Source organism: Tetrao urogallus (assembly GCF_951394365.1).
Source record: "Tetrao urogallus genome assembly, chromosome: 1".
Taxonomy (NCBI): Eukaryota; Metazoa; Chordata; class Aves; order Galliformes; family Phasianidae; genus Tetrao; species Tetrao urogallus.
Window position 1 is genome coordinate 161187391 of NC_136813.1, and position 20065 is coordinate 161207455.

Below are 20065 nucleotides of genomic sequence, written 5' to 3' on the forward strand. Positions count from 1 at the left end.
AAGATATTTCTCCAAAATCTGAAGGAAAGAATAACTCGAATCCCTTCATCAGAGCAGAACACCTTAAAAATATTCTTGAATTCTGTTCTCTCAAGGAAACACAAAACCGTCCCATATTAAACCAATACATGGAAGACAAAGAAAACAAATATGGAAGTTTGCAGTGATCTGTTAAAAAAATTCCTTATGTTAAAAAAAGAATACATACATAGAATCAAGAAATCAAACTTATAATTTGCAGATGGATATGACAAATATAACGAGATCAGAATACCTGTGTTTTTTTGTTTCAGCTGGAACACAATATCCAAAGCAGTACTAGTTTAAAATTGTACCATAACATTATTTCAGTTCTTACTGAAAAAGCAATAACTGTACAACTTATGTGATAGATTTAAGGCAGGGTGGGGGGCAGCTTCTAATATTTGCTGCATTCATGACAGCTTAAGCTGTGCTATGTGCGCTTATTTCAGGTTGAATAAATAGAAAACAAATTTAGTAAACCAGAAGAATAAGCATTACCCAGTGTTTTTTATTTAATGTTCCCGTTAGGTTGGGAATTTTTATAGTGGAGGAATTAAAAGACAGAGTGAAAAGGAAGATAAAAAAAATCCTATTTTCACAGTTCAGTATAAAGCCAATACAGAGTCAAAAAATTCAAGATATCTCCCTCTTCTTCCATTATTTCCAAGAGCTTTATACATAAAACTTCTTCCCAGTTTTCCTCTTGGATATTATAACTACTATAATTGGCACTAACATGTACTTACCTTGGATAGTGCTTCATCGTGCACAACTGTATTGGTTGTTAAAAGAACAAGAACTGTCTGAAGCAATTTCAGTTCTTCAAGACTATTTTCCATCAGTTGCCAAAGCATGTTTATAATGTTTCCTGCTGCAGCCTACCAAAAAGAAGTCATTTTGTGCCAATAATTATGATGTTTATATATCATTTATGTCATGAGTACACCTGTCAGAATAGCACTTTCATAATTGTATGTAACTGAGTATCACGGAAATCTCTTAATGTATGGTCCAAATTCAAGAGGGTTCTTTATTTTCTGCTCATATCAGAGAAATAACAGTATAATTTTATACTATGCAAACACAAATAAATATTTAGATATATTATTTTCACCAACTTCTTAACACACTTTATGGCAGCACCATAATATATCACCTCATGTTGCAATAAATGTGTATACATTTATTTTGTTTTTAAAATAACACACAACAAACAATACAGAGCATTTTCACATAGAATAAATTTCATGGATACAGTCTTCATCAGGTTTATTAGTGACTGTTCCTGTGCTACAAGAAAGCAAACTAAAAGTGCTTTTTTTTGAATGTTCACAAATTCCTTCTAGAAGTTATTATTTTTCTCCACCACATTTTTTTTAATGATGAAAAAGGTTTTCTTTTAAATTACATTTTTAAATCAAAATGAGCAATATATTTTGCAAACTGTGTTCAGTGTAACATAAAGAGCCTCCTCAAAAAAAAACAACTCATCTTCAGTTTGAGCTCTGTGCTACTCACATTGAAACACTTAGTAATTTGTGCAAAGATTGATCTTACCTCTGAAACAACTTCATGGGACATGAGTCTTTGTATGGCTGCTAGACACAGCTGAGTGATCTTTGGTTCCTTTGTTCCACAACCCATGAGAAAAGGCTGAACTACCTCTGAGCTGTTCTCTTTCAGTGCTTTTGAAAAGAGACATGGAAACAGTCAATTTTTAATACTTTGAAGAATACAATGCAAAATCTGTTAATCATAGCTATTATGAAAATTTAATCTCCAGTCCTGGAAATCTGGGAGTTACTTCTGTACCACAGGGAAAAGCCAAATGAAGAAAGGCAACGGGCTGCCAAGGCATGCCTCCATAACCACCATTAATGCTCTAATTCCAAATATCTTCTATCCTTTTTCAACATTTAGTCTTTGAGCTACTTTCCAAATCCAAAATGTCTACTTAGAGCCAATTTGGTTTCTTACAAACTGTAAGATTCTGCCTACACCAAAGCTCTTGCTGTCTGCACAGTGCTGACCTCTCTCTTTCCAGGAGCCTTTTCCTTCTGCTCTGCATCACCTCAGAACTGTATTCAAAAGCGACACAATGTGCGGCACAAGAAATGCCAAATACTTGAAAAGAAGAAGAGCAAAATGCCATCAACAAAACTGCTGGAGAATCCTGGACACAGGTCCTGGATAAACACACCCAGCTGTGAATTTTTTAACCAGTGTGTAAATGTGAAAGGTAGCTTCCTAAAGAGAAGTATTTTCATCAAAATTACAAGTTTCAGAAACTTTTTTTTTTAAAAGGAGATAAAACTTCACAATTAATAGAACATAGCACACTGACATTTTAAAAAATGTTTTCCCCATAAGAGCATTTCTAGAAATAAAAGCTTAGCTTCATAAAATTAAAAAAGAAAATATTTCTGAAAGATCAAAGCAATGCACACCCAGAACAATGAATGCTTTTCTGCTTTCTGTATAGCATTGTTGATTCATAGAATCATAGAATCATAGGATCACAAGTTTGGAAATGGCCTGTAAGATCATCCAGTCCAACCGTCTCCTCATCACCATTGCCACCACAAGCACTAAGCCACATCACGCAGCACGTCGTCCAGACGCCTCTTGAGCACTGCCAGGGACGGCGACTCCACCACCTCCCTGGGCAGCCATTCCAGTGCCTGACCACTCTCTGAGAGAAGAAGTTCTTCCTTATGTCTGACCTAAACCTCTTCTGATACAACTTGCGGCCATTGCCCCGTATCCTGCTTGTTGTCTAGGAGAAGAGGCCAAATCCGTCTTCACCACAACCTCCCTTCAGGAAGTTGTAGAGTGCAATGAGGTCTCTCCTGAGCCTCCTCTTCTCCAGACTGAACAATCCCAGCTCCCTCAGCCACTCCTCATAAGCCCTGTGCTCCAGACCCCTCACCAGTTTCGTTGCCCTTCTCTGCACACGCTCCAGCACCTCAACGTCTTTCCTGTAGTGAGGGGCCCAAAACTGAACACGCACTCACTGGTGCGGCCTCACCAGTGCTGAGTAGAGGGGGATGATCACCTCCCTGCTCCTGCTGGCCACACCATTTCTAATGCAGGCCAGGATGCCATTGGCCCTCTTGGCCACCTGGGCACACTGTTGGCTCATGTTCAGCCGAGATTCATGCAAACCTTTAAGGCTTTAGCTGCACATCCTTATTTCATATATTAAAAATATCCTCGTGGCTGACAATTGTGAAGAACTTACACTGAATGTCATTCCCGTGCATTCTAGCTATCTGTAATAATAAACACGTGTAGAACACAAATATCACCACAAAGAAAGAAAAAAAAAATCCTCACATAAATATGTGAAGTTTATCAATTTTATAATCATTTATTGAAGAATTTGAATTTTTTTGCTGTCATGAAGGTCTATTATTAAGTATCACTATAAGCAATTTGAAAAAAGGCCCAAACATCAAGCTACAAAAATGTATTTTAATGATATTTTAAACCGAAGCACAGGACTGACAAGTTTCTCTGAAAAGAATAGGATACAATAAGTACCAATTTTTATAAGGCAGTAGCTTGTATGGGTAACACCGACACATATACAGTCCAAGTCAATTACTGCGTGCGCAATTGAAGAGGCTGATCTTGTACCAAATGCCTTACCAAAAATAATAAAACATCAGCATAAATGTGAATGAAGATGTAATTTTAAGCATGTGTCAGCATGAAAAAATGGCTAAACTGCTTTGTTTCCTATAGCAAAGCCAACAGAGCTACTCACAAGTGGACACAAATGCTTCTTTACTCACACAACTTTCTGACTCACCAACAAATTCAAACCATCAAATAGAAAGAAGAAACATTTTTTAAAAAAAGATAACATAAAACACTTAAGATTCATGACAGAGTTCTGAATGGCAGAACTGCATGGGATTTAACACTAAATACAGAGATTAAAAAGAAACAAATTTTCTACAGTATTTTTTCTTTAATCTGTACAAGTACTTTCACTTTATGAAGCTGAAATAAACATCTGGTAGATCTAGTTTGGTATCAACTACTACATGAGTTCCAGTCTTAAAATACACAAAAACGTTCTTATATCCAGCTGTGCTTCCATTTGCCATACCAAAATTAAGTAACATTTTATTCAAAAAGACATCTATCATAATGAACCACATCAAAAATAAATTTGGAGAAAAAGAGACTACTTCACTCCATCAGCAAGGTCACAATCTTTTAAAAAGAATTTCTAAAGCAAAAGCATGAATTATCTAAAAACAGAACATCTCAGAGCCACGTGGCAATAATTTCTCACATCTGTCTCCCATGCTATAAATCACAAGCTGACTTCTCTTTGGATTTACTCAAGTTCACCTAAATAAACTCCAAAGCACATGCAGGCTGCCAAAAATGAAGATTCTGAAACTACTCAACTTTTTTCAAGAGAAAGAAACAAGTTACATCAGAGACCTCAGGATTCTGGCAAGTTAAATGTATCACCAGACACAGCACTACTACCATGTTATCACAATAAGTTTGTCATTTTAAAATTACATCTGTTTTCCGTTTTTAATTATCTGGGATAATTATAATTCCACACAGTGTATAGCTTCAAGAAAACATCAGGTCAGCTTATTTTTAAAAGTCTGATATAGTTACCTATTTTAATGAATCAACAGTTTATGGCAAATAATAATAATATCCTAATGAAAATATATTTTTACATTAACAGAATGTCTGGTAGATGTTAATAAATCATCCAACAGTCAAAAATATTTACTCCACAAGTCTTCACAACTACAGTAGTCTTTTTCAGCTAATGTATACGTGCTAACTTCCTTCAAAATAATATTAAATACCAGGTGGGAGACAATAGAGAATCTGGATATTAATTCATCTACAAGATCAGGTTACAACTGATTCTTAAAAAAAATAAAATAAATACAGGAGTCCATGAAGAGTTGAGACTGTTTAATGGCACTGCATTTAAATTAGCAGGATAATGCGCAGGCACAGCGTAAGTTACCCTTTGTTCCTCAATTTCTCAATGGGAAAAAAAGTTATTAGCCTATTATCAAAAGAAACAAGCCTGTACAGTTTTGTTTTGATGAATGAAACAAATTCTGACTACATTCTAGTGTAAGCCTTACAAAAGAAAACTAATAACAAAACATGACCAACAATCAGAAGGCATTCCCTCAGAAAGATAAAGGACTGCCTATCCATGCCTTAAACTAATAATTCTTCACATCTTCCCACTTTGAAATGGAAATTAAAAATATAGTTTTCTAAAATGTAAAGATCTTTACACAGTTATACGTCAAAAAACGTTGCTAGCTTCCCAAATGGCTGACTGGAGATTTCTCTTGTTCATTTGTGTGTTTTGATGCATAGCTGACATTACCTGGCATAGTTTTTCCACTTATGTCAGCATTCATGACAGCAGTAAAAACAAAGAAAATAAACAAATAAAAAAGAGGCATTAAAGGGAAATATTGAGGGATGGGACTGCTATTTCAAATACTTCTAGAAAGTGCCTCCTTAACAACAACTGATTTGCATACCTCAAATTAAGAAGTAATTTTGCATCTATTTCATTTGGACCTTTCAAATAATTGAGTACTGTAAAGAAGTTGGACTACAGCTGGGGCAGACAGGGACATTCAAATCTGGCCAAAGGTTTTACCAGCAATTGGTAAAAAGCCATCAATTTACATGCTATTTAGCACAGCTGAGGAAAGTCAGAGATAACAGCTTTAAGCACTTACAAAGCTGCAACTTGCAAAATATCTCCTGTCCCTCAAGGCAATGGTACATCTTAAATTGAATGACCTTGTCTCTGATTAAGATGGATTTTTGCCTGCCAGGTACAACTCTCCAAAGGCTAGACTCTCACAGTAAAGACACAGATGAGGATCTCCAGAACTCCACACTGAACACTCAACAACAGCTGTGGCAGTGAATAAGACATGGAGAATGTGAAGCTGAATAATTTCATATTTTTCTAAGTGGATGATTACTTTTTAGAACAGTCACTGAAAATGGAGTCCTTGCTCAGGCAGCATTAATATAGCATGAGCATGATACAGAAGTAGAATTTCTCAGCATTCCTGGGTTTTTTTTGCTAGGTACCTACAAATATAGTATCACTGATATTGCACACACTAAAAGGCATTTAGGATTACAGCACATACCCAAGACATATCTTTAACATTTTGATCTATAACACAAGTTTGTTTTTCCCACTGCACTGCAAATAATTACCTGCCAAAATATCAGTGTTCCGTGCAGCTATTGTTTTCACTTTTATTATTCCTGATTCAGCAGCCTGTAGAAGGAAAATAAGTAGTTTAGATGCTGTTGCATACATCAATATCTGCAAAGAAATGAACATATCTAAGATAAATAAAATTGTACAGTCTTGGAAAAAAATATATAAAATTGCAGCATTTTCAGTAAGCAGAGTTAATATGGAAGTGAAATTCCTTCCCAGAACAGTACAGAAGGGGGTATATTCGATGGTTCTGATTTTCAGAAGGCAATTTTCATTGTATTATTTTTCAGTCTTACGAATGCAAAGAAAAGTCAGTAGCAAGCAAAAAAACAAACTGGCAAGCAGTTTGTGTATATCCTCAATCTATGAAACAACTCATTTGATATATTATAACTTGTCACGTTCATCAGGTTGAAATGCTGAAGGAACTGAGAATATTAGTAACAGTATCAATGTTAAATACACAACACTTGAGCAATTAAATCCAGCTAATAAAACTGACATGGTACACAGCAAATGAATTCTATCACTGTTCTTCAAGTCAGGTAGTAGCATTTTCAGTTTGTAAGCTAACATTTTTACAAATATTTTTGGAACAAAATTTAATTTCTCATGCAATTTGTGTCCTGAATTCCCTCTACAAATTAACTGCATGTAAGCTCTACAAGCCTTCTGTTCCCAGCAGTACCCACAGCACTCCCCGACATGACAGCCCATTGACATCAATGCCCCCTGGTCCCCATAAGCAGCACTGTAGTGCACCTCACCACCCATCCTTCCTGGGCCAGCAGCCTGAGGGATGCTCAAGGGCCAGTAATGGAGCAGGGATACCATGAATCACTGAGAGGGACCAACTCTCCTCTTAATCATCCAGCACCGATTTCTAACGCAGTGAAGTCAAACTGAACATTTCACAGAGGTGCTTTACCTTTCAAAACTAAAATTACTGGCAAGTTCTGTGTAAAAAATGCAAATTACACTGCAAATGGCTTCTTTCCAGTTTTTAAATTCATTAATACCTCATAAAGCCCTGGATACAATTGAAGAAATCTCCATAAAACACTGCATACCAAAAGAAACTCAACAGTTTTTCCCAAACAATAGAAAACATGTTCCTTTTCTGCCTTTGAAAGTATAAGTGCCCCTTTTAATTCTGTTTCATATTTCTGTGTACTTTACACACTAAGCCTTCCCACATTTCCTTGGACTTAACATTCCTGCTAAGAGAACTGTGCTGTCACTGCACGGCACCAACCAGAGAAGCAGCCAGTCTGTGCTGGCAGAAACATGAAAGTGACAGCACGTAGCTCTGCCAAAGAGAACCATTTCCCCTCCATCTGAATCCCATTCCAACAAGATTTCCCAGAAAGACAGACAAAGATGACTGCATAACTGAAGTATTTTATTTTGAATTTAAGATCTGATAAAGGTTATTTCTCACAACAGCTAAATTTCAAAAAATGAAACCTAAAATTTCCATGCTTTTTGTTTGTTTCCCAACGTAAGCATAGGAATACTTCACACAGCCTTACCATCATTTGAATACACCTGTGAAATTCTGAGGAATTACATTAGCTTTGCTGAACAGTGTTTGCACATGAAAAATATTTATAGAATAATATCAACAGTGCCTAAACTAATATACTACATGCTCAAATGAGTGCATGGCAACATGCAAATACATATTCTGCATAATTAAATTGAGGAGTGCCAAATACAGTTTCATTTATTTTAATTACATTAACTTAAAACTTAAGATGGTGCAACATGTTAAGTCGACCCTTGTTCCACTTCAGTTATACACTGTCAGCTAATGAGGGGTCGTGTCACAACAAACTGTTCCCATTCATTAATACGAAGGATTTGTCACAGTCCAACTTCCAATTACCTTCAAACTAAGCCTCATCACATCAACTGGAATTGCTTTCTTAGTAGCCAGTAGTGACAAATTTCCTCTGAATCAAAGAAATAATAATGCCAATTTCTAGTCAGAATTACAAATCAAATTGTTCACAATTAAAAGTTAACTGCACACAACCTATTAAAGAAAACAATAACTGCACACAACCTACTAAAGAAAACAATAACAACAAAACACCGTATTCCACTGTAAGTATAAAAAATAATCACTTATTTACAAAAAAGGACTTCAATTGAAAAAGGAGACAGTAGAAAAAAATGAGGCTACAAACAGTTGCCTGCTTATCCTATATACATCGGTGTAAAAGTAAACTTGGATAGGCTTGGTTTAGCTTGGTAAATAGTAATAATAGATTTAAAGTTTGCAAATTTACACCAATGTAAATGTTACTACAGCACTCTAGATGTTACTGCCCCATTATAAAAGGATATTTTAATAAAGAGTATTACAACACTGATCAAGCATATGGCCAGTACCATTCTATGAATTTACTGGTATAACTACAGTTATTTACTTTCATATAAATATAAGGCATCTGTTTTAAGCAGTCACCACTTGTAAAAGCAGCATTATACAAGTTTCCGTTAGCACCACAGCTAACTGTAGTCGCAAAGAAGCAAATATATATAATTCCTGTACCATAACAAAGCTCAAGTGTACCTGAAGCCTTTAGTCAATTACATTTCCTATTCTGCTACTTTAACATCTGTGAAATGAGCTGAAATAAAGCGCCTCAAGCACACACTGTCACTATTGCATTTTGTTTCATGTTTCTGCTGCAGTAACTGTAGGATTCAGTTTTGGCAGGAGAAACATTGAAGAAAAACAGAAATGGGCTCTCAGTGATAACATATATTATAATCAATTTCATCTGGATACTCCTATTTGCTTCTCTTCAAACAGTCTATAATCTCACAGCAAAATCCAGAAGGACCCTGCAGCCCTCCATTCAAACCAAAGGCACCAGCCAGGTGACAGCCAACTTCTGCTCGGCACTCTGCTAACACCAAGCAAGGGCTCACACACCCTCAGAGAGGTCAACAGCCAGGTAACATTCCATTCCCAGAATGACATTTCTCCACATAAAATACATGCACACAGACTATAGAGATCTGTAACTCATAAATACTAGTTAATATTGGGACTGTTAGATATGCAATTCCACTGGTTGATGTTGAGGATGACAAAATGGGAAGCCACCAGTACCCACAACCCAGTCACAGGTGACATGACGTGTGGCAGATCTGCAAATGATTAGGGACTCTGTACAAGTTCTCAGATCTAACTGGAATGGATCAGTCTCCAGTAGCAAAAGATCACAGAATGGCCTGGGTTGAAAGGGACCACCATGATCATCCAGTTTCAATCCCCTGCTGTGTGCAGGGTCACCAACCACCAGACCAGGCTGCTCAGAGTCACATCCAGCCTGGCCTTGAATGCTTCCAGGCAGGGTTGGGGCATCCACAGCCTCCTTGGGCAACCTGTTCCAGTGCATCACCACTCTCTGAGTGAAAAACTTCCTCCTAATATCTAACCTAAGCCTCCCGTCTCAGTTTAAAACCATTCCCCTTTGTCCTATCACTATCCACCCTCGTAAACAGCCGTTCTCCCTCCTGTTCATACACTCCCTTCAAGTACTGGAAGGCCGCAACGAGGTCTCCCCTGAGCCTTCCCTGCTCCAAGCTAAACAAGCCCAGTTCCCTCAATCCTTCCTCACAGAAGAGGTGCTCCAGCCCTCTGATCATCTTAGTGGTCCTCCTCTGGACTTGTTCCAAGAGCTCCATGTCTTTCAAGATCCCAGTATAGCTAATGTCACAATGATAATGTTACCTGGTAGCCCAAGCAAAGAATGCCATTAGAAGTAACGGCACTCAGCGTACATAACCCTGAAATTATTTGGAATAGTGTTTTACTTCTCACAAGCAAAGACATCACAGAAGCCCCACTGCAATGTGGCAAAATGTGTGTGTACAGATAGAGTGCTGGTGGGCAGCTGGGTTGAGAGCTGGCAGCAGTCAGCTGCTCCACAGTGATCCCTGCTCTCTTCCCCAGGTGTCAGGGTGAACGTGCTATCCTTCTTTCACTGATAAACAGGACAGTTAACAGCTCTTCCTGAGGAAAATATAACACACAGTTATAATCCTGAACCTCTTTCTTATCAGCTGCCCTTTTCAGAAAACGAAAAGAACACTGTTTCAGCAATTTTTTAAATGTTTCAGAAGATCTTTTTTAAGAAGGTTTTAAAAAGGACCGACTTGCTCATCCTCAAAGAAACTGGTGTCTCACCATTACAAGCCAGCAATTATTTTTTCTTTTTTACTTTTCTTTTCTCTTCTAAACCAAAAATTACACACCTGCATAAAGATGATTAATGTAACAACCACGCAGGTGCTCATTTCAACTATGGACTGATTCCACTTCAAATATATTTTTACCTGAACTTACAATTAGATTGTATTTTTACAAAAAAAATTAAATATTTCCACTATTAACACTCTGAATGACCTCGTGTTTCAATTACATGCAAACTGCTATCTCAAGAGATATCAAACCTGCTGGGAGGTTTGCTGCCCTTCCTCTGCAAGTTTTTGACTTCTCTTTTCTGAAAACAAAAGCATTCAGTAATTCAGGGAATGTTGGCCTGTGTTGGTACTTACATCGTACTGTTTGCAACCCTTTTACTATGATTGGATGAGAGTAACATGTATCATTTACAGTCACTTTCACATCTATCATGAAAAAAATGGAGCAATTTCTTTCTGTCTATAATTATTTGCTTCTCTCATTGTAACACTAACTCTACATCCAACAGATTAGCTAAGAGATTCTCCTGGCTAAACTACTGTCTCAATTCAATGTTATTCTGGCTTGCTTTGCAAAAGTACATTCTGGACCATTACTGCACTGCAAAACTATTATTTAGAAAAGGCACACCCACAAAAACCCACACAGTAAATCAGCGTCATGAAAGCACTCAAGTGTACCACATCTGTGCAAAAAAATCACTGTAGTTTCCTTCTGTATTTTTATCCTTCTCCTCAGGAGAACAATCCCTACTTAGACCCTTCTCTTTTATATATACTCATTCTATCTATGATTTAAACTGGTGAAATGCTAGTTCTGATTGACAGCACTCTGTACTCACAGGAAATTATTGTATTCAGTGATTTAATGTACTTGGATTACAGCTTGCTCACGTTCTCCTGGCTTGGAACAAAGTTACCAGCAGAGCCTCTGGAAAAGTGCCACCATCTGCAGAAGCAGTTTCAGAATATGTCAGTTTAGTACTTAAGCCAACCAGACACACACAAGCCTACAAACCACACCTGATTAGTGTCAAGGCAATGAAGGAAGGTTATTTAATGGACTAGAAAGAGAACCAGGGACATCTCAAAGGAAACCAAGCAATAGCACACAGACATCCACACCGACTGCTGGGAGGTTATGGGCCAAGTCATTTCTAGGCACAGGCAGGACAAGAAAGTGACCAGGAACAACCAACACATGTTTAGCACGAACTTGACCATCACCTTCTACAATGATCTTATGGCCAGGTAATGGGAAAGCAGCGCATACTGTATGCCTTGAGCATAGCAAAGCCTTTGATGCCATTCTCTATGGTACAGTATAAGCCCCCTTAGAATCAAATCAGTGAGGTGTGGACCAGCAGACAATAAAGTGAGTTGATGATTGACTAGACTGTCAGCTCAAAGAATAATTACAAGTAGTATGAAGCCCAGATGGTGACAAGTAACTAATGTTTCTCTTTGGGGATGGGCAGTGGGGCTAATTGCATTTAACATCTTTATTAGCAGCCCAGGTAATAGCGTAAAGCCTACAGACAGATATCAAATTTGGGGTAATGCCCAATGCACAGGTGGGTTTTTATTCAGAGGAACCTAAACGAGCTGGTAGGAACAGCTGGGCTGTATTAGTACAAGTGTAGCCAGCAAGCCAAGGTAAGGGAGTCTTATGCCTTTTGCACACTGTTCTCCAGCAACATTCTCACAAGAGTAGTTTCAAGCTCACTAGTGTAAAGCAGACACTGAGGTGACAGGATGAAGCCAGAGTCTACCAAGACCATAAGGAGGGGTGACGAGCAGGGTTGGAGATGATGCGAGAGCTGCACTTGTTCAGCCTGAAGGAGACCAGGCTAAGGGGAGAGCTTGTAAATGCCTACAACTATCTGATGGGAGGCTGTGGAGAACGTGAACCTGGTTGCAATCACTGCTCACTCCTATATGCCATCCTGGAGTTACATACAGGACAAAGAAAGCAGGGAAAACAATAACTCTTCTTTCAAAACACTTCTAATAATAATTCCTACATAGGTTTCTCAATTTAATTTTTCTGCCACAGAATCTCAGCAATCATACTAAAATAGTATTAGTTTTCCAACAAACTGAATATTTAATTTCAGTAAACCACTTTCACTATCATAAAGCCTTCCATCCAAACGCAGCAGCAGCTACAGTTTTTCAGCTTTATGTTTGGAGTTTGTGATTTATGTGAATTGCCAAACAGCCCTATTTAAAAATAATAAAAGAAATACTATACTTTCCACTTTAAAAGTTTGTGTTACCTTTATTTAGCGCTTAAAGACAAGAAAGTACAGACAGATGATCAGCCTCTATTCACGCACAAAACAGTTTTCACCTGAGACGCAAACAAAACTCATCTCTTTTACTCTGTATCGTTATCTACTAATAGAGGGAACAATTAGTTCACAATTCTAACCCCAAGAACAGGGACTACAGTTGAAGACGCCAAACTAATTCCTGCTGGATTTGACTGCACTCAAGGATGGTGCCATTCCCAATTACAGGAGTTCCATGCTGAGGGAAAAATAGTGCTAGCTGAATCTGCTTTAAATTTTCTTGACCAATTCAAGATATGATATTGCAGATTTTATTTTCTTTTTATTTTATTTATTTATTTTCAGGCGCTGGAATGGGGTTCCCAGGGAAGTGGTGGAATCACCCACCCTGGAGGTGCTCAAGGAACATTTGGATATTGTGTTGAAGGACATGGTTTAGTAAGAGCTATTGGTGATCAGTGGATGGTTGGACGGGGTGATTTGTGGGTCTTTTCCAACCTTGGAGATTCTACGATTTCCAGCTACAGTGCAACCATAGTATTTGCCTGATGTTAAAAGTGCTATTTCACTTAACTGGAGTCATTGCTCCCCTGGTCCATAAACCTTCTGAAATTGGCTGCAGATACTGCAAGCTGTTCAGAATTCTGAAGGTTAATCATCAATAATGCCAGGAGAGGTGCCAGTTAATTGCTTCCGAGCTGGTACCTCTGGAGGTACCTCACTTGACACAAATGTAGAGGTTAGGATAACGCAGTGCAAACATTTTATATCAAGAGTTTTCATTTGACAATCAAAACACTACACCTCAGCTGGAAAACCATCACATACAAATCAATGGAGCAAATCAGAATGAGAAGCATTCAACAGTGATACAGGCAGAAAAAAAAAAAAAAATCAAGACTTGATACAGAACAAACAGTGACAAATTTTCAAGTTATATTCTCTCCTGCACAGTAAAATAGAATCAGGATATATTTTTGTATTATACATTTCAATAATTTATATTTATGTATCTATATACAGCATATGGACATCCTGACATAGCCTGCATCAAGCATTGATACATTTCTGAGTGATCCATCAAGTACAGCACAACTGCTTATAAATGACTTGAAATTTCATTACATACTTTTTCACAATGATCATCAATCTACATAAAAACCTGCTTCAAAGCTGCAGATTTTAATTTTGCCTTCAGCTTGTTGATCCAAACAGACTGGAGTAGGATGCTTCTGAGGCACTGGTACAAGCACTGGCTGCAGTCACCTAGTCAGACTGTAAGCCTCTGACAGTAACATCACTTTGCTGAAAGTTGTTTCTTCACCAGGCACCAGGCAGTTTGAGTTGACAAGAATTTCTGCTACAGGTTTCCTGTATAATTTTCAGGAAGCCACGGGAAGGAGACAGGGATTCAATAAAAGATCAAGACACACAAATTTATGTAGCTGAACTCCCATCACACTGAAGACAGTTTAAGGACAGGCTTTAAGAACTAAGGAGCATTAATCTGACCCACTAGCAGGGGCTCTCTGCAGGTATCTAAGCCTGAATCTCTGTATCTGAGACTACTGCATGCAGATATGTTCTATGTTCTGGACCAGCAGCTGGAAGCCAAGATAAAAGACTTTAATGTAGCCATCCATTTGACAGTTGGACTAGATGATCTTGGAGGTCCTTTGCAACCTTGTGAGTCTATGATTCTATGAATGTATTTCAATAGGTGTGTTGGCAATGGACTAAAACAATCCCCTGGCTATCTGCTCCATCAGTCCTATCTCCACAATGAACTGATCCTGCAAGATCAATGAAGACACCCAAAGTTCAGCACGTAATCTTACTCTGAAGCCTACCGTGAGAAGTTTACAGATAGACTGAGGTACAGAAAATACTGGTGGTTTTTTTTTTTTTCATTCATTCAACTGTAAAGTGTTATATGATGGTGAAATCAGGTCTATAATCATACTGTCAGCCATGCTTGAAAACACAGTATTTCTTATCAAAGACTGAAATGATGACATGAAGTTTAGAATTAAGTCTTAAAAAACTGAACTATCTGTATAGACAACACTCCTCTAGAAATGCAACAGCACAACTGTTAAAGTAATTTTGAAAAAACATTGCTGTACATGGATCAATACTGAATAAAAACACTTCAAAATTAATAGATTCCAAACATGAAGCTAGAAGACATGGCAACTGGTAAAGCTCAGGAACTACAGAAGAACTGTAGAAAATAGCCTTGCCTGTTTCAAGTGATCAGCTCTGCTACTGGAAATCAAAGAAAACTACAGAATAATCTTCAGTCACACACACGAGATACATGGTCAAGTGCAAGCTGCCCAATTTTGACAACAAGCATTTTACAAGTCAGCTACATAGTATTTGGAAGGTTCATCTGAAATAGTGTAAGTGAATACCCATTAAAGCAAATAAAAAACTAAGGACTTTACACCCTTCTGAAACATTACTGAGAAAACCTGGAAATTGATCAATCTGGAGAGCTTACCATAGCTTAGGTTCCCAACACACTACAGCTTCAGAATTATTTAACTCATTTTAATAGAAAAATAAGGCAGAAGGCTCCACATTTTGTTACTCCTACAGGAAATGGTCTACACACAAAGATTTGTTCTTCTCCAGTTCCATTTGGCTCTTGTCTTTTTACGGCAAGAGCAGCATGAACACAGAACTCTCAAAAAGCCATCAATGCTAGAATACATCCAGGGACTCAAGTGACCAAATCACACGGCATTTCAGCATGCCATGTTCTTTCTTAGCTTAGGTGTGTACTACACTGCATTTAACAAACTTTCTGAAATAGTCACCGTTATGGAATAAGCCAATTTTTAATACTTTAATATTAGCTTTTTGGTTTTTTTTTAAACTGCTCCTTACAGTTGCAATAGGAACCCTGAAGATCTCTTCAATGTTAAAAGCTGATTAACTGTTTTGCATCTTTTTAGCATATATTTACATTTCGCAGCATGTCCTCACACGTGCTTTCATACAGTTACCCAGAAGGCAGGCTTCTGAACTAACGCTTTGATATCAGCCCTTTGATACGTTCAGTACCAGCACTTCCCCCTAAAACCAGAGTGATTCAACCCAGAGAATAGAGCTGTACGTGGCTCCCTGTGCAGGCAGGACTGCACTCCAGGGACAAGCCACGTCAACAAAACCCGTGTTCACAGAACACAGACAGCCTCTCAGAAAGCGAAAAGCCCATCTCTTTGCCCAGCTAGCCCACATCACTTCTACTGCAATTAAGCAACTCTAACAAATGTTTGTTTTATCCAGAAGCTGCACAAACATAGATGATTTAATTTCTCCTCAAAGAATTTAATAAGGCTGCTTGTCTGCAAGTAGTTACTTATGAGAGAAGGAAAACGAGAATCAAAATTGGATTCTGTTATTTTTCCTAGATACAGACGATCAATTGACAATACTGTTTCAAAAATATTTCAGTATGCCAAAGGCATACACAACTCAATAAATAGTTAAACAAAGGAAATCCTGCTCCGATTCAAACACAGGTTTGGGAGAGAACCAGTACAGACAGGATATCAAAAGCTACCCTTCAGAAGTCCCCACAGAGCACTTTAGTGCACCAAAGAACTCAGAACTAAGAAAAAACCAACAAAAAACAACACAACTTCAGCTCCTCTGAACAGCCATGTAATGCTGACGTAGCTGAACATTATTCCTTTCCCAGACCTACACTTCCAAATCACCCCAGCAGCAAACACCCTAAAACACACAGCCACCACCACGTGCATCACCACAGGAGCGCTCAGCAGGAGGCAGCTCCTGCACGCAGCAGCCCTGAGCCCCACCAAGCCCACCCTGCCCAGCATTTAGTGCCACCCCTTCCCATTTCCTACCACAAGTGTCTCCAACCGTGCAGAGCTGGATCAGAAATATTTTTTGCTCTGTTTTTTCAAGCTCGGTTCACTTCTACAGCTATTAGAAACGAACCAACCCACTTTGACTACAGGCCTGCTCATGAAGCCGAGATGGTTTGGTTGCATCTGTGTGAACAACACAGAGTTACACACCACTGAAACAAATCTGGGCTTCAGACTGAGTAGAACTCTGTGGGTATGCTTATGTTCTCCCTTTCAGTTGCATTACTACTGCTAAATACAAATATTTTCCATCATATTTCTAACACTTCTTGCCCAGTGAAGGCATCTACCCAGCTCAGACATCACTTACTGCAGTGTTATCATCCAGCAATTAGAACAGAAGGTAACCTTTTTGGCACACAAAAGTATTTTCAACTTTGCAATAAGACAGAACTCTTTACTCCAGTTAAAAAGATCCAATTAAGGGCTTGCTGTTGAACAATCAAGAGGATGCACTTCCTCTAAATCCTTAGGGCTGACAGCACAAGCTTGGCCAAAGGGAGCGCTGCTCGCCTCCCACACACCTGCACTGCACACTGAGCCCCAGTCACTCACAGGTTACAGTAAAATAAAGGCCTGTGCGTCCCACACAATTCACCCAGTCAGAAATTAAGTGTTATAGTGTTCTAACAGAGAACAAAGGTTAGAGCCCGGCTTATTAAAAACAAGGGAATAATAGCCAAGCACTGCTGTTGCCTGGCAGAAATGTCAGATTACTCAAGATAACACAGGCATGACCGATGCTGATACTCCAGACTGCTTCATCCTCTGTAATTTCAAACTCCAAGGATACTGTTTAATTCACAAGTGCCCTGCGAGCTTCTATCACATCTCAGGCTGATGTCTTCTTCCGTAACTGGGAAATGGAAATACATTGTGAAAATAGGAATGCAATTTTTCAGCTGTGTCATTACTTGTATACGTGAAATATTAATTTGGCACATGATAGACACAGCCACTATAATCACACTTTGGTAACACTCATGCTGAGTATACATCTGCAGTCAGGGCCAATCTGAGAAGCACCACCAAGGATTTATACACCTATCCAACACGAAAAAATGAGAAAACCCAGTAACAAACAGATGTGGGTCTTTTGGAAATTAAGTAGTAATTGGTATTTTTTTGCACTCCTAAGAAGTAAGAACTAAAATTCTAAACCCTTACTAAATCCCCAGATACTGCCAGCAGCACAATTTCAAACCCAGGGATTGCTTCAGGAGCTCCCATTTTACAACGCAGTGAATGACATCACTGAGGAAAACAAATAGTTCTACTCATGAGTTTTTTTATCACACACAGATGAGGTGTGGATTGCTCAGAGGCCAAAAATATATTTTATTGTTTCTTAGCTATAAACGAAGTGATAACTGGGGAAAAGAAAGATTGCCATGTAATCATCACGAGCCCCACAGACTGCAGACAGCCAGCTGCCCTGCTCCTGCTCGTATCCCCCAAATCAGATGAAGCTCCTCCTTTGTGTCACCTACCCCACCCACCGTCTGCTCCAAGTACCATTTAATATAGTTTTGGTCTCACTGTACCTAGCAAACAAGTACGGAATTAGTTCTTAAGAACATAAGCATTAGAAGCACCATTACAAAGTGAAAATTAAACCCCTTTTTAATTACAGAGACAACATATGTCTGATTGCAGCACTTTCTAAGGGTAGTACTGATTAAAAATGACTTGTTGAAGTAAATCTTTTGAGCAACAAGCATAATTGAGAACTATACTGCTACTTGCATCAGCAGCAAAACTATCAGCTAAATGCATTTTGCAGGATTTTAACAGTATTAAAATCAAAACAAAATTAAATAAAGTAGACATATGTGATTTTAGAAAGGGCTGACAATAGCAAACAGCTGTGAAGAAAGCTTTAGATTCCCTCAAAAACTGACAAAATTCACTCCATAAAGCAGTGATTAAATCTAACAACTACATCAGAGCTCACAACCTACTCTGGCTGAGGAACTTCTCAGTAGGCCCCTCACAGTACAGTAACTTCACAAAGTTACACAGAAGTTTTAGGAAGTTGCAAAGAAGCTGCAAAGTGAGCTCGTAAGTTATACTGCACGTGATGGTGATGAGGACAGTGTTGTAAGAGTGAAAAATAAGGTGAGCTTATGAAGTAGCAAAAATATATTTCACAAATTCTACGATAGTTCAAGAAGTTGGTGCTAATCCCAGACACTCAGAAGAACATGCCACTCCTCTGATGGCTCCAGTCAAATCCAATCACAATTAGAACAAATGCATGCAATTATAATACCTGTCTAGCAGCTGCTATTTCAGAGTAAAGAAGAATACTTGCTTCCTTCAGAATCAGGAGGAGTAAAAAAAGCTTCCAGCAGCAAGGAAATAAGATCATTTCCTGCAGCTGTGTCACATGTCCTGCTCAGCCCCTGCTGCTGCTCACCCCAGAACTCTCTGAGGCCAAAGCCCACAGCTAGAGTCCTCTCCAGAAACACCTTTCACTGCTGTTCCAGAAGCACAACTATCCAAACTCATGACAACTATGAACAACTTCATCCAAAGTGCTTCAGTAACAAGGTGAGCTATGCAAATCGCAGTGGAAATGTAAAAGGGAAAACAGAAGTCAGACTCGCATGGGAGTATAGCAAACACGCTCAGCATGAATCAAGCACTGCACACACAGAGGTTATTCAAACCTTCAGCATGGCAAATGTAATGCAGCATCATTAAAAACACGGACTTAATAATTGCACTGCCCATCCCCTCCATGGATCTTGAAGAGACTGAACACCATCACAGCTGAAAGCTTGTTCAGATGCCAAACAGCCCACCTGGAGTCACACAGTACCACAGGAGACCTCCCCCAAAAACACAGAGATTTACTTCCCTTCTACTGACTGCAGCCACTTCTTGTTCTTACACGACTTACACCATTTCTCAAAATACACCAGCACTCCTCCACAACCTGCAATGACAGGTAACACACTGCTGCAGGTGCCTCCAATGCCTTTCAAGCACAGTCACTTCAGTTCACCTGCTCAAGCACACAATGCTTTATATGACATTAAATATGCTATCGCTTAATTGGAACTAATGCCATAGTACACGCATAATTACTTTCTTCTAAGCTGACAGTCTTCTTCATATTTCCCAGGTACTTGTCTGGTTCTACAGCTTAATCCAAGTTAATATATCAGTACTTTTTCCCTGTTGCGTAGAAGAAACATTCAAAACAACAAGTAGCGATGAGGAAGAAGTTAAACTAAACTACGTAACACACACCAGAGAAACACAGTTGTGTCCTTTATCTGCAGGAAAATCAGAAATGTTGTCTCTAACTTGAAGTAATGCCACGCTCCTAGGGCAGCAGGCACGGC

At 38.7% G+C, this 20065-nt stretch overlaps 1 protein-coding gene across 3 annotated transcripts in view; it reads right to left on the bottom strand.

Annotated features, from left to right (window-relative positions):
* Positions 1–20065, bottom strand: part of MON2 (MON2 homolog, regulator of endosome-to-Golgi trafficking) — a gene marked incomplete at both ends in the record, with an annotated part of 70314 nt that overhangs the window by 49497 nt on the left and 752 nt on the right. For all 3 annotated transcript variants that reach the window (XM_079538046.1, XM_079538048.1, XM_079538047.1), the window contains 3 exons: positions 771–902; positions 1582–1709; positions 6280–6343. In XM_079538046.1, the coding sequence (XP_079394172.1) occupies positions 771–902; positions 1582–1709; positions 6280–6343 (324 nt within the window). The remainder of the gene's footprint in view (positions 1–770; positions 903–1581; positions 1710–6279; positions 6344–20065) is intronic.